Source organism: Somniosus microcephalus, chromosome 23 (genome assembly GCF_052327205.1).
Source record: "Somniosus microcephalus isolate GS21.2 chromosome 23, FLI_Smic_1.0, whole genome shotgun sequence".
Classification (NCBI taxonomy): Eukaryota; Metazoa; Chordata; class Chondrichthyes; order Squaliformes; family Somniosidae; genus Somniosus; species Somniosus microcephalus.
Window position 1 is genome coordinate 55,790,184 of NC_141009.1, and position 18,783 is coordinate 55,808,966.

The following is an 18,783-nucleotide window of genomic DNA, read 5'->3' on the forward strand; positions in this document are numbered from 1 at the left end:
GAAAATATTGAGGTAGCACTTTACAACGGTAAATGTTGGCACGAAAGCGTGACCAAAAATTGTGACAACAGGAAGTAACATTTGTAAACAGGAAGTGTGTGTCCTAGGCAAGGTTTTAAAAAAAAAAAACTGCAATAAGAATAACAAATCACAACAGGTGAAGGAAAAAGAATGGAGAAAAAAAACACAAGATTCATCTTTTATTATAAAATGTTTAAAATATTTATTAAGAAATTAAGTATTTATGTTTCTATAAAGACATCATTCTAATTACAATATGTGCAAAACATCAGTATATACAACACTATTCATCTGCAAACTTATATCGAAATCAGATATTAACAAGAGAGCAGTAAAACACTGCAGGCACAACCCAGGGAGTCAGAATGTGGCTACATTCATTACTAGTACGTCAAAGGCAGAAGAATAGGGTTGGGATGGAGGGAGCGAGCTTCTTCATCCCTTGTGTACCTGTAGAATTCAGACCTAGAGTGTGCGGTGGGTTGTCACAATTGTTAGTATAACTACGGACAGAACACTTGCCTCAGGCACTTTGCACTCAACCCCAAGAGGTGTATTTGGGAGTGGTGGGGTGGGGTGGGGTGTGGTTTGGTTTGGTTTCTGTCTGCACGTTGATTGCAGTTTTCCCCCGGTTTGCTCGTGCACCCACCGGCCCAGCCACGCTCCGCCTCTTGCTTCAGGAGCGTAACTATTGGATCTGATTTCCACGTTCGGGTGCCTTAGCCTACTGGTTACCCCTCACTGCCACACTGGAGCAATCAGTTGGATTTTGCCTTTTGATTGAAAAGCAGATCCAGGCTGGGGATACAATGGGCTTCAAAATGTTCCAGAATTTATAGACCTCTGCAGGGTGGGCCTCTAGCATGGCTACTGAAATAAGGGCGCTATTACAGGGCGAGAGAGAGACTGAGCACGACCCATTGGAATAGATGAGCCCCTAACATTGGGAGGCTCCATTCCCAACGGAGTCTTGCTCAACAGGAACACAGATGAGTGAATTGGGCGCAAAGGTCAGCACGTCCAATCCACGGCGTTCCCGATTCAGATATACTGACCCCCACACCCGGTTCACCAGTCTGTGCTCCATGCTGGGGCCCCGGTGTGTTCATAGTGCAATTAATACCTGTTCTCGGAAGGGCCAATTACTTTCTTCGCACTTGCAGAATGTTCAGTTCATTACAGAACTGAGTCCTGATAAAGTAAAGAGTGAGGGGCTTCCAGTGTGTCGTTGTTTGGATATTCCTAATTGTATGGATGACTGCAGGGTGGAAAATTCCTTTCTAAGAATTCGTCACCTGGGATTCTCCCAACCTGTTAATAGCAGATGGGGGAGGGGGAGTGGAGGGTGGGGGTGGGGAGGGAAGAAATTCTCTCAGGTAAAGCCTAGTGTAGCCAGTCTAATGGACAGACTATCGCCACTCTTACATTTACCATCTTAGCCCAGGTCAGAGGAGACCAACATCCGTATGTCAGCTCCCGGAGTTTACATCGCTGCCACTGGCTCCTCATCCCATTTTAGTGAGTCTACATACACAGGAACATAGGAACAGGAGCAGGCCATTCAGCCCCTCGAGCCTGCTCCACCCATTTAAAACCAGGTTTGTTTCCATTCAGTGGTGCAGTTGGCAGGTCTCCCTTCGATGGCGGGGCTGGCGTTCTGTAAAAGGGGCCATGAAAGAGGTGTGTGGAGAGCTGCTGGCTTAGCCCCGGCCTCAGAACACCACCTCCTGTAGCCCTCTGCGAGACTGATAATTCAATGCCAAATTTCGGACAATTGCATTCAATGGTTCCACAAGCACTGGCATCTGTTCTACTTTCTTTTACATCGAATAGCCTTACAACTGGCAGAGAGAGACCTTTATCCCATCAGCCTAGGGTGGTCTTAGAGGTGACAGGATGGTGTGTGACCCTCATTCAGTCCATTGGCAGATGGGATTGCTCCTAATTTGGCCAGCTTCTCACTTCAGTTGAACAATCTTGACCTCTAGACCCTACCACCTGGACAAACGCAGCGAGTGGGGAGGACCTGGAATTCGCTGCCGACGGAAGTGGTGCAAGCGGACACACTCAATGTTTTCAAGGGTAGGCTAGCCACTTGAGGGAAATAAACTTGCAGGGCTACGGGGATAGAGCGGGGGAATGGGACTGACTGGATTGCTCTACAGAGAGCCGGCATGGACTCAATGGGCCGAATGGCCTCCTTCTGTGCCGTTATGATTCTTATTCTTATGAAACCCAAGCACACCAAGGTTATGTTTTAACCTGGCAAGGCTGTTCTCCTCTAAGTCTCTCTTAACAACGTTATAGACTGGCACGCGAGCGCCAGTTGTCACAAAAATCTATTCTAACTGATCACATAGGTCGGATAAAAACACAGCCACAGCTCCACATTACAGTAATACTGGCAGACACCGAGAAATATATTAAACACATACAGAACAAAAAAAAGTCTTTAAATATACACACAGAATATTTACTACACACGACCCGCTACAGTTGTCTCATCGCGCTTCGAAAACGAAGCATGTTCAGTTCAGATCACTCCACCGCAGTGAAGTTTGTTTTAAGGGCAGGGGGTGGGGGGAGGGGGGTGGAAATAAGAGTACAAATTAAATAGAGTTACTGTAGGAAGGTCCACCTCAGTGCACAGGCGATAGCTGCCCGTTACTAAAATATTCACATCTCACGTTGCACAGTGCACATTCAAGAGTTAATCTCTACTGCCACAACAGATGGAGAACATGGTGTTGCTGTAATTTAACGGCCTGATGTTGTTTATAACAGTCTCCTCATGACAGCAGGACCAGCGTTGGTCTCTGCTTTCTGACGGGCTGCTTAGCTTCCTTGTGCTGGAGTTCACTGGCCCAAAGTTAAGACCTTCTCTAATGAAATGACCCATTGTTAAGCTTCTGGGTCTCACCTTCTGAACCTGGGCTGCCTTTAGGAATTTGGAAGGACTGGGCTGAAATGACCGAGCACCTCCCAAAATTCAAATAATATAGACACTAGTTTATTTTTTTTGTTGCTATGGAGCGCTGACCTCACGAACAAAGCATTTGGCAAACCGGTTCCCCTTTTGTTTACAGACATAAAACAGCTTGTGCAAAATGCACCTTCCCATCCCTCGCCCCGTGGAAATGTCGGAGACGCCAATCTAAAGTAAACATTTGCCAAACACTTTCCATGCAGCCTCTGGCTCTTCCATCTCTACAAATGAGACAATGGTCTTAGGAACAAGAGGAGGCCATTCAAGCCCCTCGAGCCTGCTCCGCCATTCAATGAGATCAGGGCTGATCTGTACCCCAACTCCATTTTCCCGCCATTGCCCCATAACCCTTGATATCCTTACCCATCAAAACTCTGTCTATCTCAGTCTTGAAAGCTCCAATTGACCCCCAGCTTCCACAGCATTTTTGGGAGGCAGAGTTCCAGATTTCCACTACCTTTTGGGTGAAAAGGTGCTTCCTGATTTCACTCCTGAACAGCCTAGCTCTAATTTTAAGGCTGTGCCCCCTTGTTCTTGATTCCCCCACCAGGGGAAATAAGCTTCTTTGTATCTAACCTATCGAATCCTTTTAACAGCCTTCATGTAACAGATTGGCAATGGCGGGGCGGGGCGAAACTGAGGGGCAAAAAAAAGGGAAAGTCTCAAAATTACGGACAGCCACAAAGTTACCGGGCGAGTGATCACCACAGGGCGTACTGCTGCCTCGGTGTGTCTTAAGGTGATTGACCTCCACATTATAAAAGGAGTTTCTAAGGTATGGGCAGTCCATTAGGGTACGCAGTATGCTGGTGTACCACAGTGTTGTCACATATTGGTGCATATTCCTAACAAGCTAAACATTGGAACTTAGGCTAGGGAAAGGCTTTGAGAGGATAAATCAACGTGGCTTGATCTCCTGACCCTCCCAACACCTGAGCCCCCCCATTCTAAGATGACCCGCTCGGTGGAAACGGGTTGCGTTTGAATCCATTGAGCTCAACGCAGCGTAAAATCAGGCAGGGAGTAAAACAGGCATTTGACCTGAACCCAGCCCGTTCGCCAGCTGGGTTGGGTTAAAATTGGGGCTTTGATTACAGCCGTGACTGGAAGTACGCCGGTGCCTGACCTCCTTGCCTGGTGAGTACTGTGTGGCATGAGGCAGGGGAAGAGACCCTAAAAGTAGGACGATCAATAAATAAAATATTCAAGGAAATCTCTTAAAAAAAAAGAGATTAGTCAAGGTGCTGGAACATGGGGTCTGGTTGCCTTGCACTTCACCCTCTCCTTCATTAACACGTAACTCTTGCCAATCGTTGATAGCAGAATACAGTGCTCCACTTCTTTAATGGGAAACCAGTCAGACCCTGATTCTCCATCTGATGCAGTAGTCATCAACTCACTCAGAAGTGCCATGGCAGAATGTCTCAGAATCTACCAGAAGTTGTCGGTGGCGCTGGACACAGTTTCAGAAGAAGTTGATGTCTCAGTGTAAAGTTAAAAATAAAGCTTTAAATAAGGCTCCGTGGAGTCAACCATCTTAAGCTTCCTGAGAGGTGGCCATCTTAAGCTTCCTGAGAGACTGCTATAACAAGCCTCCTTGAAGTCGGCCATCATAGGTCTTCCAGCAGGCGGACAGCTTAAGCCTCCTTGGCGGATGGCCACCTTCTCAGGTATTTTTTTTGAGTGGTTTTCAGACAGTACCGTAGGAGAAACAGAAACCAGCCACAATTCAGAAATAAGAACTCCTTACTTTGTCTGTGTTACATTCAGATATCTACTGGATAGATGTCCCAATCCCATTTTCAACTTTGAAAAGAAACTATGTCCAATGACCTTAAATAACATTAAAAATCCATCTGCAACTTTATATACAACCACATTAACTCTGATTAAATTAGATTAGGAAAAAAATGTCAATGTGAATTTTTTTTTGTTACAGTTAATTCAATCTGTTCTAAACCGAGCCTGAAAACTGGTTTAGAAGAGATTTTAGTCGCAAACCAACCTATTCAACTGAAGCTTAAAGGCTAGTGCTTGCTGGCTAGATGGAGTCTGTCTGTGTTCTTTGTCCCTTTTTTAAAAAAAAACTTAATTTTCAGAGGTGCATATCTCAACAGCCAGTCCCGTTCATTGAAGCAACTGGGAAGTTCTCACTTTTCCTCGGATCCTTTCCAATCGATGAAGTCTTCACGTTTAATGGCCAGCCGGTTTCCAAGGCAACGACGTGTTGGCTTAATGGAGCAACAGACCCTCTAAGGAGGAGGCCCGAAGAGCTACGAGAGGTGTGCTGCACACGGACCACTGGAAATCAAGGTTGACGGGCATGACAAATAGCATCGCCAGCCCTGAAGTTCAAAGTTCAAATGCACCACGAGAGCAGATGGCCATCAGTCTAGCCTTTACGGTTGGTTAAGTAGGTCAGTGAACTGGACTGGTATGGCTGCCAGTGTAGACGTCAATAGGCAGCAAAGTGGACTAGTGGGCACAGCAAATGGCCGCCAGTCTTGACAATGCAGAAGTTTTATTTTCCTCTTCGCCGTGCTTACTCGGAGAACTTGTGAATGTCGTTGTGCAGCATGTAGTAAGGGTAGGAGATCTCGTTCTGGTACGGGCAGTTGTAGTGGCACCGGCACTTGTTGGTCCACATCATGCTCTTGGAGAAGGTCTCGCCGTCCTCGCAGCGGAAGCGCACGTGGATGGTGCGGGTCTGCGACGGGGTGCAGCAGCGCCCGTCTGTGCAGGAGCCGCACCAGCGGGGCTTGTACCTCCGCACGCTGGTGCATCCGGCATAGGTGAATCGCACGGGCTCCTTGGCCTTCTTCATTCGGAAGCACTTCTTGCCCTTCTGTGAACGAGGAAAGAGAATGACTTGATAGGACCCTCTCAGGATTAACCATGGCGGACCAACTCACAACCCCCACGTCCCACCACCACACGACCGATCTTATCAATGTGCCTTACCAGGACTGGGCGAGGGGAGCCTCACCGGTCGGCCGTGCATATCAACAACAACTTGCATTTATATAACGCCTTTATCGACCCCAAGACACATAAGGAGATATTAAGACAGGTGACCAAAAGCTTGATCAAAGAGATAGGTTTTAAGCAGCGTCTTAAAGGAGGAAATAGAGGCGAAGAGGTGGAGAGGTTCAGGGAGGGAATTCCAGAGCTTAGGGCCCAGGCGGCTGAATGCATGGCCGCCGATGGTGGAGCGATGAAAACCAGGGATGGTCAAGAGGCCAGAATTGGAGAAGCGCCAAGATCTCGGAGGGTTGCAGGGCTGGAGGAGGTTACAGAGATAGGGAGGGGCGAGGCCATGGAGGGGTTTGAACTCAAGGATGAGAATTTTTAAATTGAGGCGCTGCCGGACCGGGAGCCAATGTAGGTCAGCGAGCACAGGGGTGATGGGTGAACGGGATTTGGTGCGAGTTAGGATATGGGCAGCAGAGATTTGGATGAGCTCAAAATTATGGAGGCTGCAAGGTGGAGGCTGGCCAGGAGAGCTCTGGAATAGTCAAGGCTAGAAGTAACAAAGACATGGACGAGGGTTTCAGCAGCGGATGAGCTGAGGCAAGGGAGGAGACGTTAGGAAATTGTACCATCCATTTACAAAGAAAACTAACTGTGACCTTGTCCCCACATCGCAACAACCTAGGCAAGGCCAAGTCCAGGCCCGCCATCTTGCACGTTCTTAGACGATTTGGACCATTACAGGACTGGAACCAAATAATCCTACCATTCGATATCCACAACGTCAAAACAATCCAGACCACCCAGATGTCAGCTGTGGCTCAGTTGGTAGGACTCTCGTCTCTGAGTCAGAAGGTTCTTGGTTCAAAATCTAGGCTGACACTTCAGTGCAGTACTGAGGGCGTGCTGCACTGTCAGAGGTGCCATTTTTTGGATGAGTCATTAAACCGAGGCTCTCTCAGATGGATGTCAAAATCCCATGGCACTATTTCAAAGAAGAGCAGGGGAGTTCTCCCCGGTGTCCTGGGCCAATATTTATCCCTCAACCAACATCACGAAAACAGATTATCTGGTCATTATCTCATTGCTGTTTGTGAGAGCTAGAATAATCAAGTCTAGAAGTAACAAAGACATGGATGAGGGTTTCAGCAGCAGATGAGCTGAGGCAGGGGAGGAGATGGGCGATGTTAGGAAATTGTACCATCCATTTACAAAGAAAACTAACAAATTGGCTGCCACGTTTCCTACGTTACAGCAGTGACTGCACTTCAAAAATGACTGAATTGGCTGTAAAAGCTTTGGGATGCCCCGAGGTCAAGAAATGCGCTGTATAAATGCAAGTTCTTTCTTTCTGTTGTGGCCCAGTTTAGGAGAGTTGACAGTTTCTGTCAGATAGCGGTCAATCGTTTGTACAACACGCTGTGACGAGCAGCCCCTTACCTTGAGGTTGGTGTTGAGTGGCAGGTCGCAGGGACGGAGCTGGCAGAGTCGGGTCTCTTTCATCAGTTTGCACTGGGGGTTGTCGCTGGTCACTCTGGTGGAGATGCCGGTGCCGCAGGTCTTGGAGCACTGCGACCAGTTGGTGGTCTGAACCAGGCACTTTGACCTGTCGGAGTTACGATTGTGGGCCTGCGCTCTCCAACCTGCAGAGAGAAACAAAGTCCTCATCAAGAACATGCTCTCCTTCCCTGACGCGGTGGGCAGTAACCGACAGGTACACACGAATATTCGGGGTCAAATTTCTACAGGAGGAGTCCCCTGACTCTCCGCTGTATCTCCGCGGAAACCGTGGAGAAAGGGAATCAGCGGTATTTATGCCATTTCTCCAGGGTTTCTGTGGATCTTCTGTCAAAGTTAGAGCCATCAATTCCCCGTGCAAATTCAATCCCACAGAGTCCAGATACAATAGTTGTGGGTTATATTTAGGGGAATGAGCAAAGATACAACCAGTTCAAATTTACAGAATATATTGGCCCAGAAATTCGGGTCTCCACGGGTGAGTACGCATGGGGTACTCACCCGTAAGCCCAATGGAAGTGCCGGTTTCCTGCATGCACTGCGCATGCGCGGGAAACCGGCACTTCCGTTCCCCTGAAAGCAGTGGTTCAGAAGTCGAACACGTGCGCGGGAGAGGCAGCGCGTGCGCATCGAACTTCGTTTTTTTTTACAGATTTTCCCGGGAGGGTAAGTCTGCAGAAGTTACACTTTTAAAAAGCAGGTGTAAGGCCTGCTTTTAACAAGGTAAGTGGTGAATTAATTAAAATTAAAACATTTTTTCCACAGGTTTATTATTTTTAAATACTTTAATGAAAGGGAAGTTTATTTTTAGCCCCGTTAGAAAATAAAATTATTTTCCTCAAATTTAAATTATTGTTTAAAATAGTTATTTCATGTAATTTATAGTTTATTTAAAAAATGTGATTCAAAAAAAAATGTATTTGAAGATTTAGTGATGTTTTGGGGCCATAGTATTTATAAGTTTTGACAGCTCTTCCTGTCAGACTTATGAATGGAGCATTCCCTGCTCCGATTGGCTCCCCATGGCCCACGTGATCCCAGGGGACGCATCGAACTAACTGCGCCCCTGGGATACGCAAGCACTGCGCGCCGGCAGCTGGACCAGGCCCCGGATCGGAATTCCACGCGGGCCCACAGCTCAACGGCCGGCACACTAGGTAAGTGCAGGTCGGGGGCTTGCACCCGCGGGAAGCCTCCGACCCGAATTTCTGGGCCATTAAAAATCTTGGGGGTGAAATTCGGCTCCTTTGCACCTGCAGTTAATGCCTCCGGGGGCGCTAACGGGGCGCAAAGGTGTTAATCGCACCTCCTGAGATTTTCGGCGGGGCGCTGCTGAGGCACTAGCCAATAGCGCTGTGCCCCGCTGATAGCGCACCAGGCCGCTGCGCCGCCAGCAATTAAGTCATCACCGAGCGACATGACCCCTTAGCACCCCACTGCAGAAATTCGGCTGCACTCCGCGAGGCTGCCGCGGGCGATATCAGCGCCAACCTCGCGGGTTGCGAACCAGGCCGACCTCCGTGCACGGGGCGGTATTTAAAGGGGAGGTGTGGTTGCGACCCACACCGCCATTTTCTTCTTTTGGCCAACCTCCAGGTCGGCCCCTCATGGCGGACCCTAGCGTGGTCTGTGGCCACCATCGCTGCGGCCGCGGCACCACACCGCCCTGGTGGCGTAGTGTGGCCATCCGAGGCCCTGCAGAGCTCACAACGTCCCTCCGCTTTAACGGAAGGGGAGGGGCGGTGAAACGTGTCAGCGCTACGCAGAGTGACTGCGTAGTGTTATCACCCTTAGCGCCCCCGACCGGAAGTGGAGTGCCCGAGATAACGCTTTACTTCCTCTCCGGGGCGGTAAGCCGAATTTAGCGGCCGGGGTGGTACTTCTGCGCAGGGCGCTAAATGTCCGGCGCTAATTCAGTTACCGCCTCCAAACGAGACGTAACCGAATTTCGCGCCCCTTACATCTGCACACACTTTCCTGTTGTACGTTCCTGTGACAAACCTGTCACACCCTTACAGTGTGACAGGTTTACATAGCCAGTTTCCATTGTAAACGTAGACATAGGGATTTATAATGGAAATATAAAAATAAAGACAGAATGTATGTTATGAAATGAGGACTGAAGTATGTCTGCGCGCCTTGGTCCAATGATCCCTCGCCCTCTAATCCCACTTCACCTGAAGACTATACTCGGTCTTGACTCTGAGGTGAGCTAGCGCCTTTATGTTTTCCCTCCTTCCTTTCCTGAAGGCAGTGACTGCCACTGGGATACAGTTCCACAGGCACTGGAGGCCTTCCATGTACCTCTTTTAAATGACCACTCTTCATGTGCAAGCCCAAAAGGCGAGTGCCAACAGGTTATTTGACCATGAGGTTCAGCAAGGCCACGCCTGTCCGTAGCGCGCGCGCACACACACACGCGCACGCGCACGCACACGCGCACACACGCACACACGCACACACACACACAGACACACACACTACCTCCCCTAGCCCAGGGGCAGTTAGGTCCATTGTAGCATCCTACACTTTTCCCCAGCTGAGACCAGCTAGCACAGCACAGGCCCAAAGCTCGAAGCTGGGGACTTTCCTGGTGTGTACGGCCTAGTCCCACACCGGCCAGTAAATAAAGCAATCTCGGAGCTGCAGATTCCTCTGTTGAAGGGGCAGTCGGAAGGAATGGACCGGACTTCGGAATGAGTGAGTGCTGGCCTACCTGGTTCTACCTTTAGGCCTCCTCTGACGAGGTCAGTCAGCTCATTGCTGGATAGCAGTTCTGCATCCGGATGCTCTCCGATCTCTTCATAACTCATCGAGTCGTCTGCATCCTCGGTGCTATCGCCAGAGTCTTCGCCAATATGGTTGGTGTCGCAGGCCCACTCCTCGCAGCACTGGCCCGGTACCTTGACCAGACGAGGCTTGGGGCAGTCCATGGTTGGTAGAGAGAACTCCTGGGGACAGAGGGGCATACAGCCCACCACGCCATCGATACAGGTACACTGATGCTTGCAGTTGGGTTGAAAGTTCTCTCCGTTCTGGTAGATACTCCCACCAAACTCACAAGGCCTCCCTTCAGACTTGGCTAGAACATCAAAAAACTTTTTTTACCCATGTGGAATATTCAACACGCAACAGAAACTTCTAAACACAAAGATCTTCAGGAAAAGTTTGGAAAAGCCATCGAGTTGTTGTGATCTGGAATGCACTGCCTGAAAGGGTGGTGGAAGCAGATTCAATAGTAACTTTCAAAAGGGAAAAAGTTTGCAGGGCTATAGGGAACGAGCAGGGGAGTGGGACTAATTGGAGAGCTCTTTCAAAGAGCCGGCACGGGAACGATGGGCCGAATGGCCTCTTTCTGTGCTGTATCATTCTATGATTCTAAGGTTCTAAGTCTTAGTTGAGTTTATTTCCCCACTTCCAGTCAGATTCTTTCTCCATCGCCCCTACCCTTGAAGGCCTTGCATGTTGCCAGGTGTAGATAAACATTTGAAACAGAGGAAGATACGGGGCTACTTGGAGAGCGCAGAGCAGTGGGATTAGCTTTGGATTACTTTAGCAAAGGGCCGGCACAGACAGGCTGGGCCGAACGGCCTCCTTCTGTGCTGTGCATTGCGATGGTGCGATGGCATCCGGTCCCTGAAGTTCTCCGACCTCTGTCAGTACTGCCAGGTAACCGGACCCCAGGATGCGGGCCTGACGGTTACTAGATGTTACTAATAATCACGGGGTTACTATGGGTTACTAGTAACCACGAGGGTTACTATGGGTTACTAGTAACCACGAGGGTTACTAGTAACCACGAGGGTTACTATGGGTTACTAGTAACCACGAGGGTTACTATGGGTTACTAGTAACCACGAGGGTTACTATGGGTTACTAGTAACCACGAGGGTTACTATGGGTTACTAGTAACCACGAGGTTATTGATGATCACTTTTCCTTGGGACATCGGGTTGATGCCACTCGTTAATACCATCACCAGTGAACAACAAGATGGCTCTTCCCGCTCAACATCCTGCCTCATTTTATGTTGTTAAACGCTTGACTTACCTCGGCAGATGCCCCGCGTGGCGACGTCACTGGAGCCGAAGCTACACTCGAGGCCCTTGATGTGGTCGCAGGGTTCCATGGTGCTGCAATCCTGGTTGAACTGCCGAGCACACACTTTGCAGCAGTTGCAGCCGTCCATCATCAAGCTGTTGCCCGGGGCACAGGTTGGAGGGGCATCGGGGCAGCGACACTCTGGTCCACAGCTGCTCTCCACCTGGGTTGGGCAGGACAAACACCAATCAGGCTTCTGCAGGCACTCAGCCCCTGCCCGCTGCATGTGGTCTGCTTGTGGTCTTGGTGATTGTAGGGAATCAGATGGGAAGGTTACTGAGTGTTGTACCGCACATCGCAGATTAGCGGCAAAGTTTGATCAGAACAGAAATGTGGGCAAACCAAACCCTGGCATTAAACACCCGGCGCTACTGAAAATCTCAGCACCACGCTGGACTGAGTCTGGCTGCGAACCGTACTCCTTTTATTCATTCAATTCATCATACCTGGGAGTGAGTTACAGACTGGGATCTAATCGAGGGGTTCAGGTGTTTATATATAGAATAATGGATATCCAGGAGGGAGTTACAGGCTAGAATCTAATCGAGGGGTTCGGGGGTTTATATATAGAATAAGGGATAACTGGCAGTGAATTACAGACTGGGATCTAATCGAGGGGTTCGGGGGTTTATATATAGAATAAGGGATAACTGGCAGTGAGTTACAGACTGGGATCTAATCGAGGGGTTCGTGGTTTCTCACTAGGGCAAGGACAGGGACAATCTACCCTATACAATAATGGACACCCCAGTGAGGTTCAGATCAGTATAGGAAATAGTGAATAATGTGCGATAAAACAGTCAGTGTATAATATACTGAGCAATGTATCTATATATAAAACAGAATGTATATAAATACTGGGTAATGTATAATATAAAACAGATAGTATAATATACAGACAGTGTAATATATATATATATATAAAAAAAAAATAATTTTAGTATATAATTGTGGTAAACCACTGTAGTTCACTGTGTTCACTGTTGTTGTTGTTGTTGTTGTCGTTCACTCTTGTTTCACTGTTGTGCCTGACTATGCCTCAGCTGACTCCGCCCCTGGGCTACCGAGTATAAGAGCGGCCGCATGGCAGCTCCTGGCATTCGGTCGTCCACTAGAGGCATAGTCCTGATCTGTCTGAAGTGCAATTCAGTAGTTAATAAAAGCCTGTTGTTCTGAACTCTGCCTAGCCTTTTATTAGAATTGATAGCGCATCAATAATATACAGAGTAATCTGCATCTATGGGAGAAGGGTGGGGTAATTTTCCATGTCTGTGCTTCGGACACAGGATTGCGCACCGACAGGCCTGTTAGAATATCAGGTGCGGTGGACAGTGTGCCTCATATTGTAATTTAAATTAATAGAAGGTAAATCAGACACATTGCAGAATGTGCAAACTATCTTCAGCACCTGATCTCCCAATGATCCTGTCCAGCAGCGATGCTTTTATATATGCATGTGTGTGTATGTGCACATGTGTTTACATGTGTGTGCGCACGTGTACATGTGCGTTTACGTGTGTGTGTGTGCGCGCGAGTGTGTATGTATGTGTGTGTATGTATGTACATGTGTATTTGCATGTATATGTGCATATGTGTGTGCACGCATGTGCAATGTGCAATAATGTATTCAAATACTATTCCTGTCTCTTGAAGAATTATTGTTTGGACATATTGTATTGAATGGAGACCTGCAGTTAGAGTGAGTGCAGTATGATGACACATTTGAAATTCTTTAGCACACCATTACTGAACAAGCCAGTTATACTGACAGAGGAATTAAAGGTGCGAAACAAAAATATTCACCACCATCCCTGCCTCAAACACAGCACGGTCACTTAGAACTCGAACAGGGAGTTCCCACCACAGGGAAGAAGCAGTTGCTTTTCACCAAAGCCATCGAAGATTGTAAATCAATTTATGGTTCTTTATCTGAACAGCACCCTGCTTCCCGAGCCAGACCGGTCTGCAGATGAGGGTTCACGGTTGATAGGGGGCACGGGAGATGGGGGGCACGGGAGATGGGGGGCACGGGAGATGGGGGGCACGGGAGATGGGGGGCACGGGAGATGGGGGGTCCTATTCAGCCAGCTGCCAGTGGGGATGCTCAGCTGAGTACCGTACACTCAGCCATGATTAAAGAGCTACCTAGTGACATCTAAGCAAGCACTCGCTGGGCTTCAGTGTGAAGGCTTTGTTAATGTGCTTGTATTTCTGTGCCTCGACAGTGCAGTAGCCCATTGTTAAGCCGTCTTTCAGATGAGACGTTAAACCGAGAGCCTGTCTCCATCTCCGTTAGATGTAATAAAAGATCCCATCCCACAGTAAGATGTCACAAACAGCAATGAGATAAATGACCCGATAATATGTTTTTTTTAATTGATCTTGGTTGAGGGATAAATATTGGCCAGGACACCAGTTAAAACTCCCCTGCTCTTCTTCGAAATAATGCCATGGGATCTTTTACGTCCACCCAAGAGGGCTATCTAATCATCACTTCTTTCACTGAAGTGGGTGTCGTCAGATCCCCCCCGCCCCCAAGGTCTCCTCTCAGCTGTGGAGTTTACTCCTGCACCAGGAAATGCTTATTGCACAGGGGGGGGGGGGGGGGGTGAAGCAGTGAGACAACAACCATGGCAGATCATGTCCCTGCCCAGCCCCTCCACCCTTGCAAGGTCCTCGTGTTGTTTGATGGGACTGTCCATTCAGAGACATGACTCAGCGCAGCTCGAAATAGACCTGTCAGACGTGCCAAACCCAATGACCTCCAGCACACTTCATTACTAGGATTTGCAATTACACTTCAGCAAGAATTTTCTGTTATGAAATTGCCTGCAGACTTTTAACCCTGACAGGTCCAGGCAAATAACTATTCTCTCCAGTGCCTGACTGTATTTTTAAACATCTGCTGACAGACTGTGACGCTGAATCAAACACCAATGCTATATTATTAACAGAATACACTAAATCCTCGGGTATAGATTCATCACCATCAAAAGAAACACCATGAACTCAATTTTAAGTACTTCAATTTCGCTTGCACTGTCACTTCCAACTCTCTCTTTCCCTTTGCCCTATTTCTGATTTTTTAAAACTTCAATTTAACGTGTGTTTTTTTGTTAAACCCAACCCACTCCGGAACTGAACAAGTAGCCGGCTAATGGAACCAATAGGAAAGGGTGTTGTTGAAAGCGTTAATTGCTTTTGGTGTAGTCAGCTGACACACTAACCTTTCACCTGTAGGACCAGAGCTTCAGCCTGGCCCAGAGTGTCGGGCTGAATGTCTCCTCCTTTCTGTGTCAGATGGCAGGATTCCCCACACAATGCCCCTGGCAGTGCCCGTTGGGAACCGAGGTACACCACCCGCCCCCCCTTTCCCCGCCAGAAGCTAAGGGAGCGTCTCTCCTGAATCTATCTTTAAGTCGTGCCGCTCGTCTCCTTGTAAAACCAGCTGCAAAAGGTGGGGGTGGGGTGGGGGGGGGGGGTGGGGGTGGGGTGGGGCGGGGGGGGGGAAGTGCGAGCGCAGACTATCTGTGACATCAAGGCCAGCGTGCGCGCGTGGGGTATCGTGATTTGGCACCATCACCAAAACAACCTGCTGCTCCTTACCAGTGGCAGCCAAGAAGAACTGGTGAAAAAAAATAGGTTTTCCTCGGGTGTCAGCCGTGGCTCAGTGGGCAGCACTCTCGCCGTCAGAAGGTCGGGGGTTCAAGCCCCACTCCAGAGACTTGAGCACACAATCCTGGGCTGACAATCCTGTGCAGTACGAAGGGAGTGCTGCACTGTCAGAGGTGCCGCCTTTCAGATGGGCTGTTAAATGGAGGCCCCTGTCTGCCCTCGGAGGAGGATATTTATCCCAAAACCTACATCCCTCAACAAAGATTATATTGTCATTATCTCATTGCTGTTGGTGGGACCTTGCTGTGCACCTCATCTCCCTACAACAGTGACTACACTTCCAAAGTACTGGGTGTGAAACGTCCTGAGGTCGAGAAAGGGCGCTATATAAATGCAAGTTCTTTTTTTTCCTCCCCTCAGTGTGAAAACTCAGTACATTTTGAGCTCAGATGCCGATTCCTCCATTTCACGCCGTTGCTGATCCGTGTTTGACTCCTGTTTGTAACCTGGATTTGCAGCTTCTGATAAGACACGGATATGTTGTATTCTTGTTTACATGGCATCAGGCTGAGGCTGCAGGAGCAGGCATGTTTTGAGATGGTAGAGATTCTTAACTGGGTCACTGGAGGCTGCACTCTGGAACTGGTGCATTTAACTCTTCGAGGGCTGTTTGCCGTTTATTTACACAGCAAGAGTAGAGTGCGATGTGAGGACAGGACCGCAAAAGGAGGGACTGTTAACCCCGAGTTAACGGCTGCGATTCTCAAAGATGCTGCAGGCAAAGAACATTATAATGTTCTCAAAGCACAACAATTTGAGGCAAATTACACATTCACTTAACGCAGATGGAAACTCCTGACCTGCTCAAGGACAGCAGTGCCCCTTTAAAAAAAAAACAGAACTGACATTTCCACCCAAGGAATCAAGGGGTTAATGACATTAGTTTCCTGGTGTGGTTCCCAAGGCTGAGATCGAGACGTGGTCCCTTTAAGAGTTGACTCTGCCCATTCCCCACCCCCGCCCCTGCAATTTGAGCCGAGTGTGAAGTTTACCAACATGAGAAGCGGCCTTTGTGGTTTGGTTTGTGATGATTAAGAAGCAGCGTGGGGCCCACGCTCAGGCTTCTAAACAGTGCCATTCAGTCAGCAGCTTGGCCTCATGAATGTACGTCAGTGACGGGGACTCCCAGTATCCTAGGAATTTAGAATCGGAGTGCAGCGGCCCAGGGTCTACTGAGGCCTGGGTTGTTTTTCCCCTCTCTTCGCACTCGTCCCTTGGAGAATAGTGTGAAGTAGTGGAGGGATTCACAGGCTGATTAACAACCTGACAGGCTGTGACGTGAACGCTCCTTCCATGACCATAACTGCGACTTTCATCTCTCCACCACTGGCGGCCGTGCCTTCAGCTGTCTGGGCCCCAAACTCTGGAATTCCCTCCCTAAACCTCTCCCCCCCTCCCCTCTCCTTTAAATCACTCCTTAAAACCTTTTGGTAACCTGTCCTAATATCTCCTTAAGTGGTTCGGTGTCAGAGTTTGTTTGATAACCACTACGTTAAAACTGATATATAAATTCAAGTTGTTGTTGTTAATTGGCTGGGTAATCCTATACAATGGGAAGGTTTCACTGGCTCCCACAACCCATACAAATGAGGCAGCCGAGGAGGGGCGGTCAAGGGGAGGGGAATTGCTACCCAAATTAAAGGGGCCGCACCTTCATCAAACTGCGACTGACTTTCAGTTGTTCACCCAGCTCACGAGGAGATGAGACGAATCCCGGTGCAATGTGTGACAGAAAGGGCAAAGGAAACACAGGACAATGTCCCATTGCCAACATTTTCCCGGCTTTTCATTCTCCCTGGTAAAAATAAGACTTGCATTTCTATAGCGCCCTTCACAGCCTCAGGATGGCCCAAGACACTTTACAGCCAATGAAGTACTTTGGAAGTGCAGTCACTGCTATAAAGGTGGGAAAACACAGCAGCCAGTTTGAGCACAACAAGCTCTCACAATCAGCAATGTGATCATGACCAGGTGGTCTGTTTTAGTGATGTTGGTTGAGGGATAAATATTGGTCAGGACACCGGGGAGAACTCCCCTGCTCTTAGTGCCATGGAATCTTTTACATCCACCTGAGAGGACAGGCAGGGCCTCGGTTTAATGTCTCATCCGAAAGACGGCACCTCCGACAGTGCAGCACTCCCTCAGCACTGCACTGGAGTGTCAGCCTGGATTGTGTGCTCAAGTGTCTGGAGTGGGACTTGAATCCACAACCTTCTGACTGCGAGGTGAGAGAGTGCTGCCAACTGAGGCCAGGCAAGGGCACCGTAATAAAGACAAACTTCTCCACCCCCGCTACATTAAAATTGTAAAATTGCAGTTTACTTTAAACAAATCCTTCAATGGTAATAATGCCAACATTTAAGATAATAAACTTAACAGGGTTTGTGAGGAACGCCTGGGAGGCGGATTGTTTTAACACAGAACCTGCGCGGAATACTGCAAAGAATGTTTAAAATCAGCTGGCAGGTTGGATGCATTTAGCAATCTGTCCCTGTCTCTCTCTCTCACACACTGATCACAGGATCTGGACTCTTAGTGACGATCAGGCGCATTTACAGCAGAATTGAGACGATATATACACACACACACACATACACAAAGACTTTGTAATAATTTGTCGGAAGAAGTGAACAGCACTTACCCCAGCCACAGTGCAGAGCAGGATGACCAGATACACGAATGCTTCCATCCCCTTTACCCCCCAAAAAAAACCTGGTCAAAAAAATAAAGATTCCTTCCCTGTTTTCTAATTACTTTGTTTGGGGGGGAAAAAAAACTTTAAAACAAAACAAAAGATCCTTGTGCAAAACAGAAGTCGTCACAACTTGTCACCCAGCTCCAGGTGGTCGGGTTAATTTCAGGTAAGTTTCAGCAGCGCCAGATCCACCTTGTTGCTAAAGAACAGTGGGGAGGGGGGGAGAGGAGGAAAATAAACTTTCCCTGTTTGTTTTGGGAGTTAAAGTGCGCACCAGTCGAGATCTAGCACTGACTTTCTCGCTCCTGTTATTGTGGTTTCCTTCCCTTCACCAAGTGCTGCTCTCTCACTGATGTTCTTGTCTTTCTCTAGGCGGTGTCAAAACGCTGAACACCGCGGGTCGCAGTTCATTCAGCCGCTGTGAGATGTCGCTTGTTTTTATAGCCAGGGACGCTGGTCTAATTCCCTCCTCCCTCCCTTTCTCCCCTCCCACGGCCCCCGCGTCACCGCCTGGCCGCTCTCGGAGCACAGATCCCCGGCGCCAGAGCCAAACACCTTCCGCCGTGGAAACCCAGCCAAGTAAAAGCGAACAGACCGACACCAACCCCCCCCCCCCCCCCCACAACCATCATCATCAAGAGAGAGAGAGAACAGAAACTTTAACAAACCGATTTCTCCAAAACAGTTCTATTTATTTAACTTTCAGTAAAGCATATTATTAAAACAAACTTGCTACTTAAATTTCTTCATTTATTATCCTTTAAAAAAACGAACCGCTCCTTGTAAGATGCAAAGCCCACCATTTGTGAATCTCGGT

General features: G+C 48.5%; 1 protein-coding gene across 1 annotated transcript; it reads right to left on the minus strand.

The window, feature by feature from the left end:
• Positions 1 to 204: 204 nt before the first annotated feature.
• ccn1l1 (cellular communication network factor 1, like 1) lies at positions 205 to 18,430 on the minus strand. The gene is made up of 5 exons (XM_085965862.1): positions 17,913 to 18,430; positions 11,546 to 11,759; positions 10,212 to 10,577; positions 7,418 to 7,620; positions 205 to 5,852 (listed from the first exon to the last, which is right to left on the minus strand). Exons 1-5 carry the CDS (start codon positions 17,958 to 17,960, stop codon positions 5,550 to 5,552), a joined length of 1,134 nt encoding a protein of 377 aa, XP_085821988.1. The 5' UTR covers positions 17,961 to 18,430; the 3' UTR covers positions 205 to 5,549.
• Positions 18,431 to 18,783: the final 353 nt, after the last annotated feature.

Bases quoted from the DNA above. Each gene is read 5' to 3' on its own strand.
- ccn1l1 (XM_085965862.1), bottom strand. From the start codon at position 17,960: ATGGAAGCATTCGTGTATCTGGTCATCCTGCTCTGCACTGTGGCTGGG. The intron at 11,760-17,912 runs GTAAGTGCTGTT...TGCCCAACCCAG, and splicing joins TGCTCTGCACTGTGGCTGGG to GTGGAGAGCAGCTGTGGACC. The intron at 7,621-10,211 runs GTAGGCCAGCAC...TTCTCTCTGCAG, and splicing joins AGGCCTAAAGGTAGAACCAG to GTTGGAGAGCGCAGGCCCAC.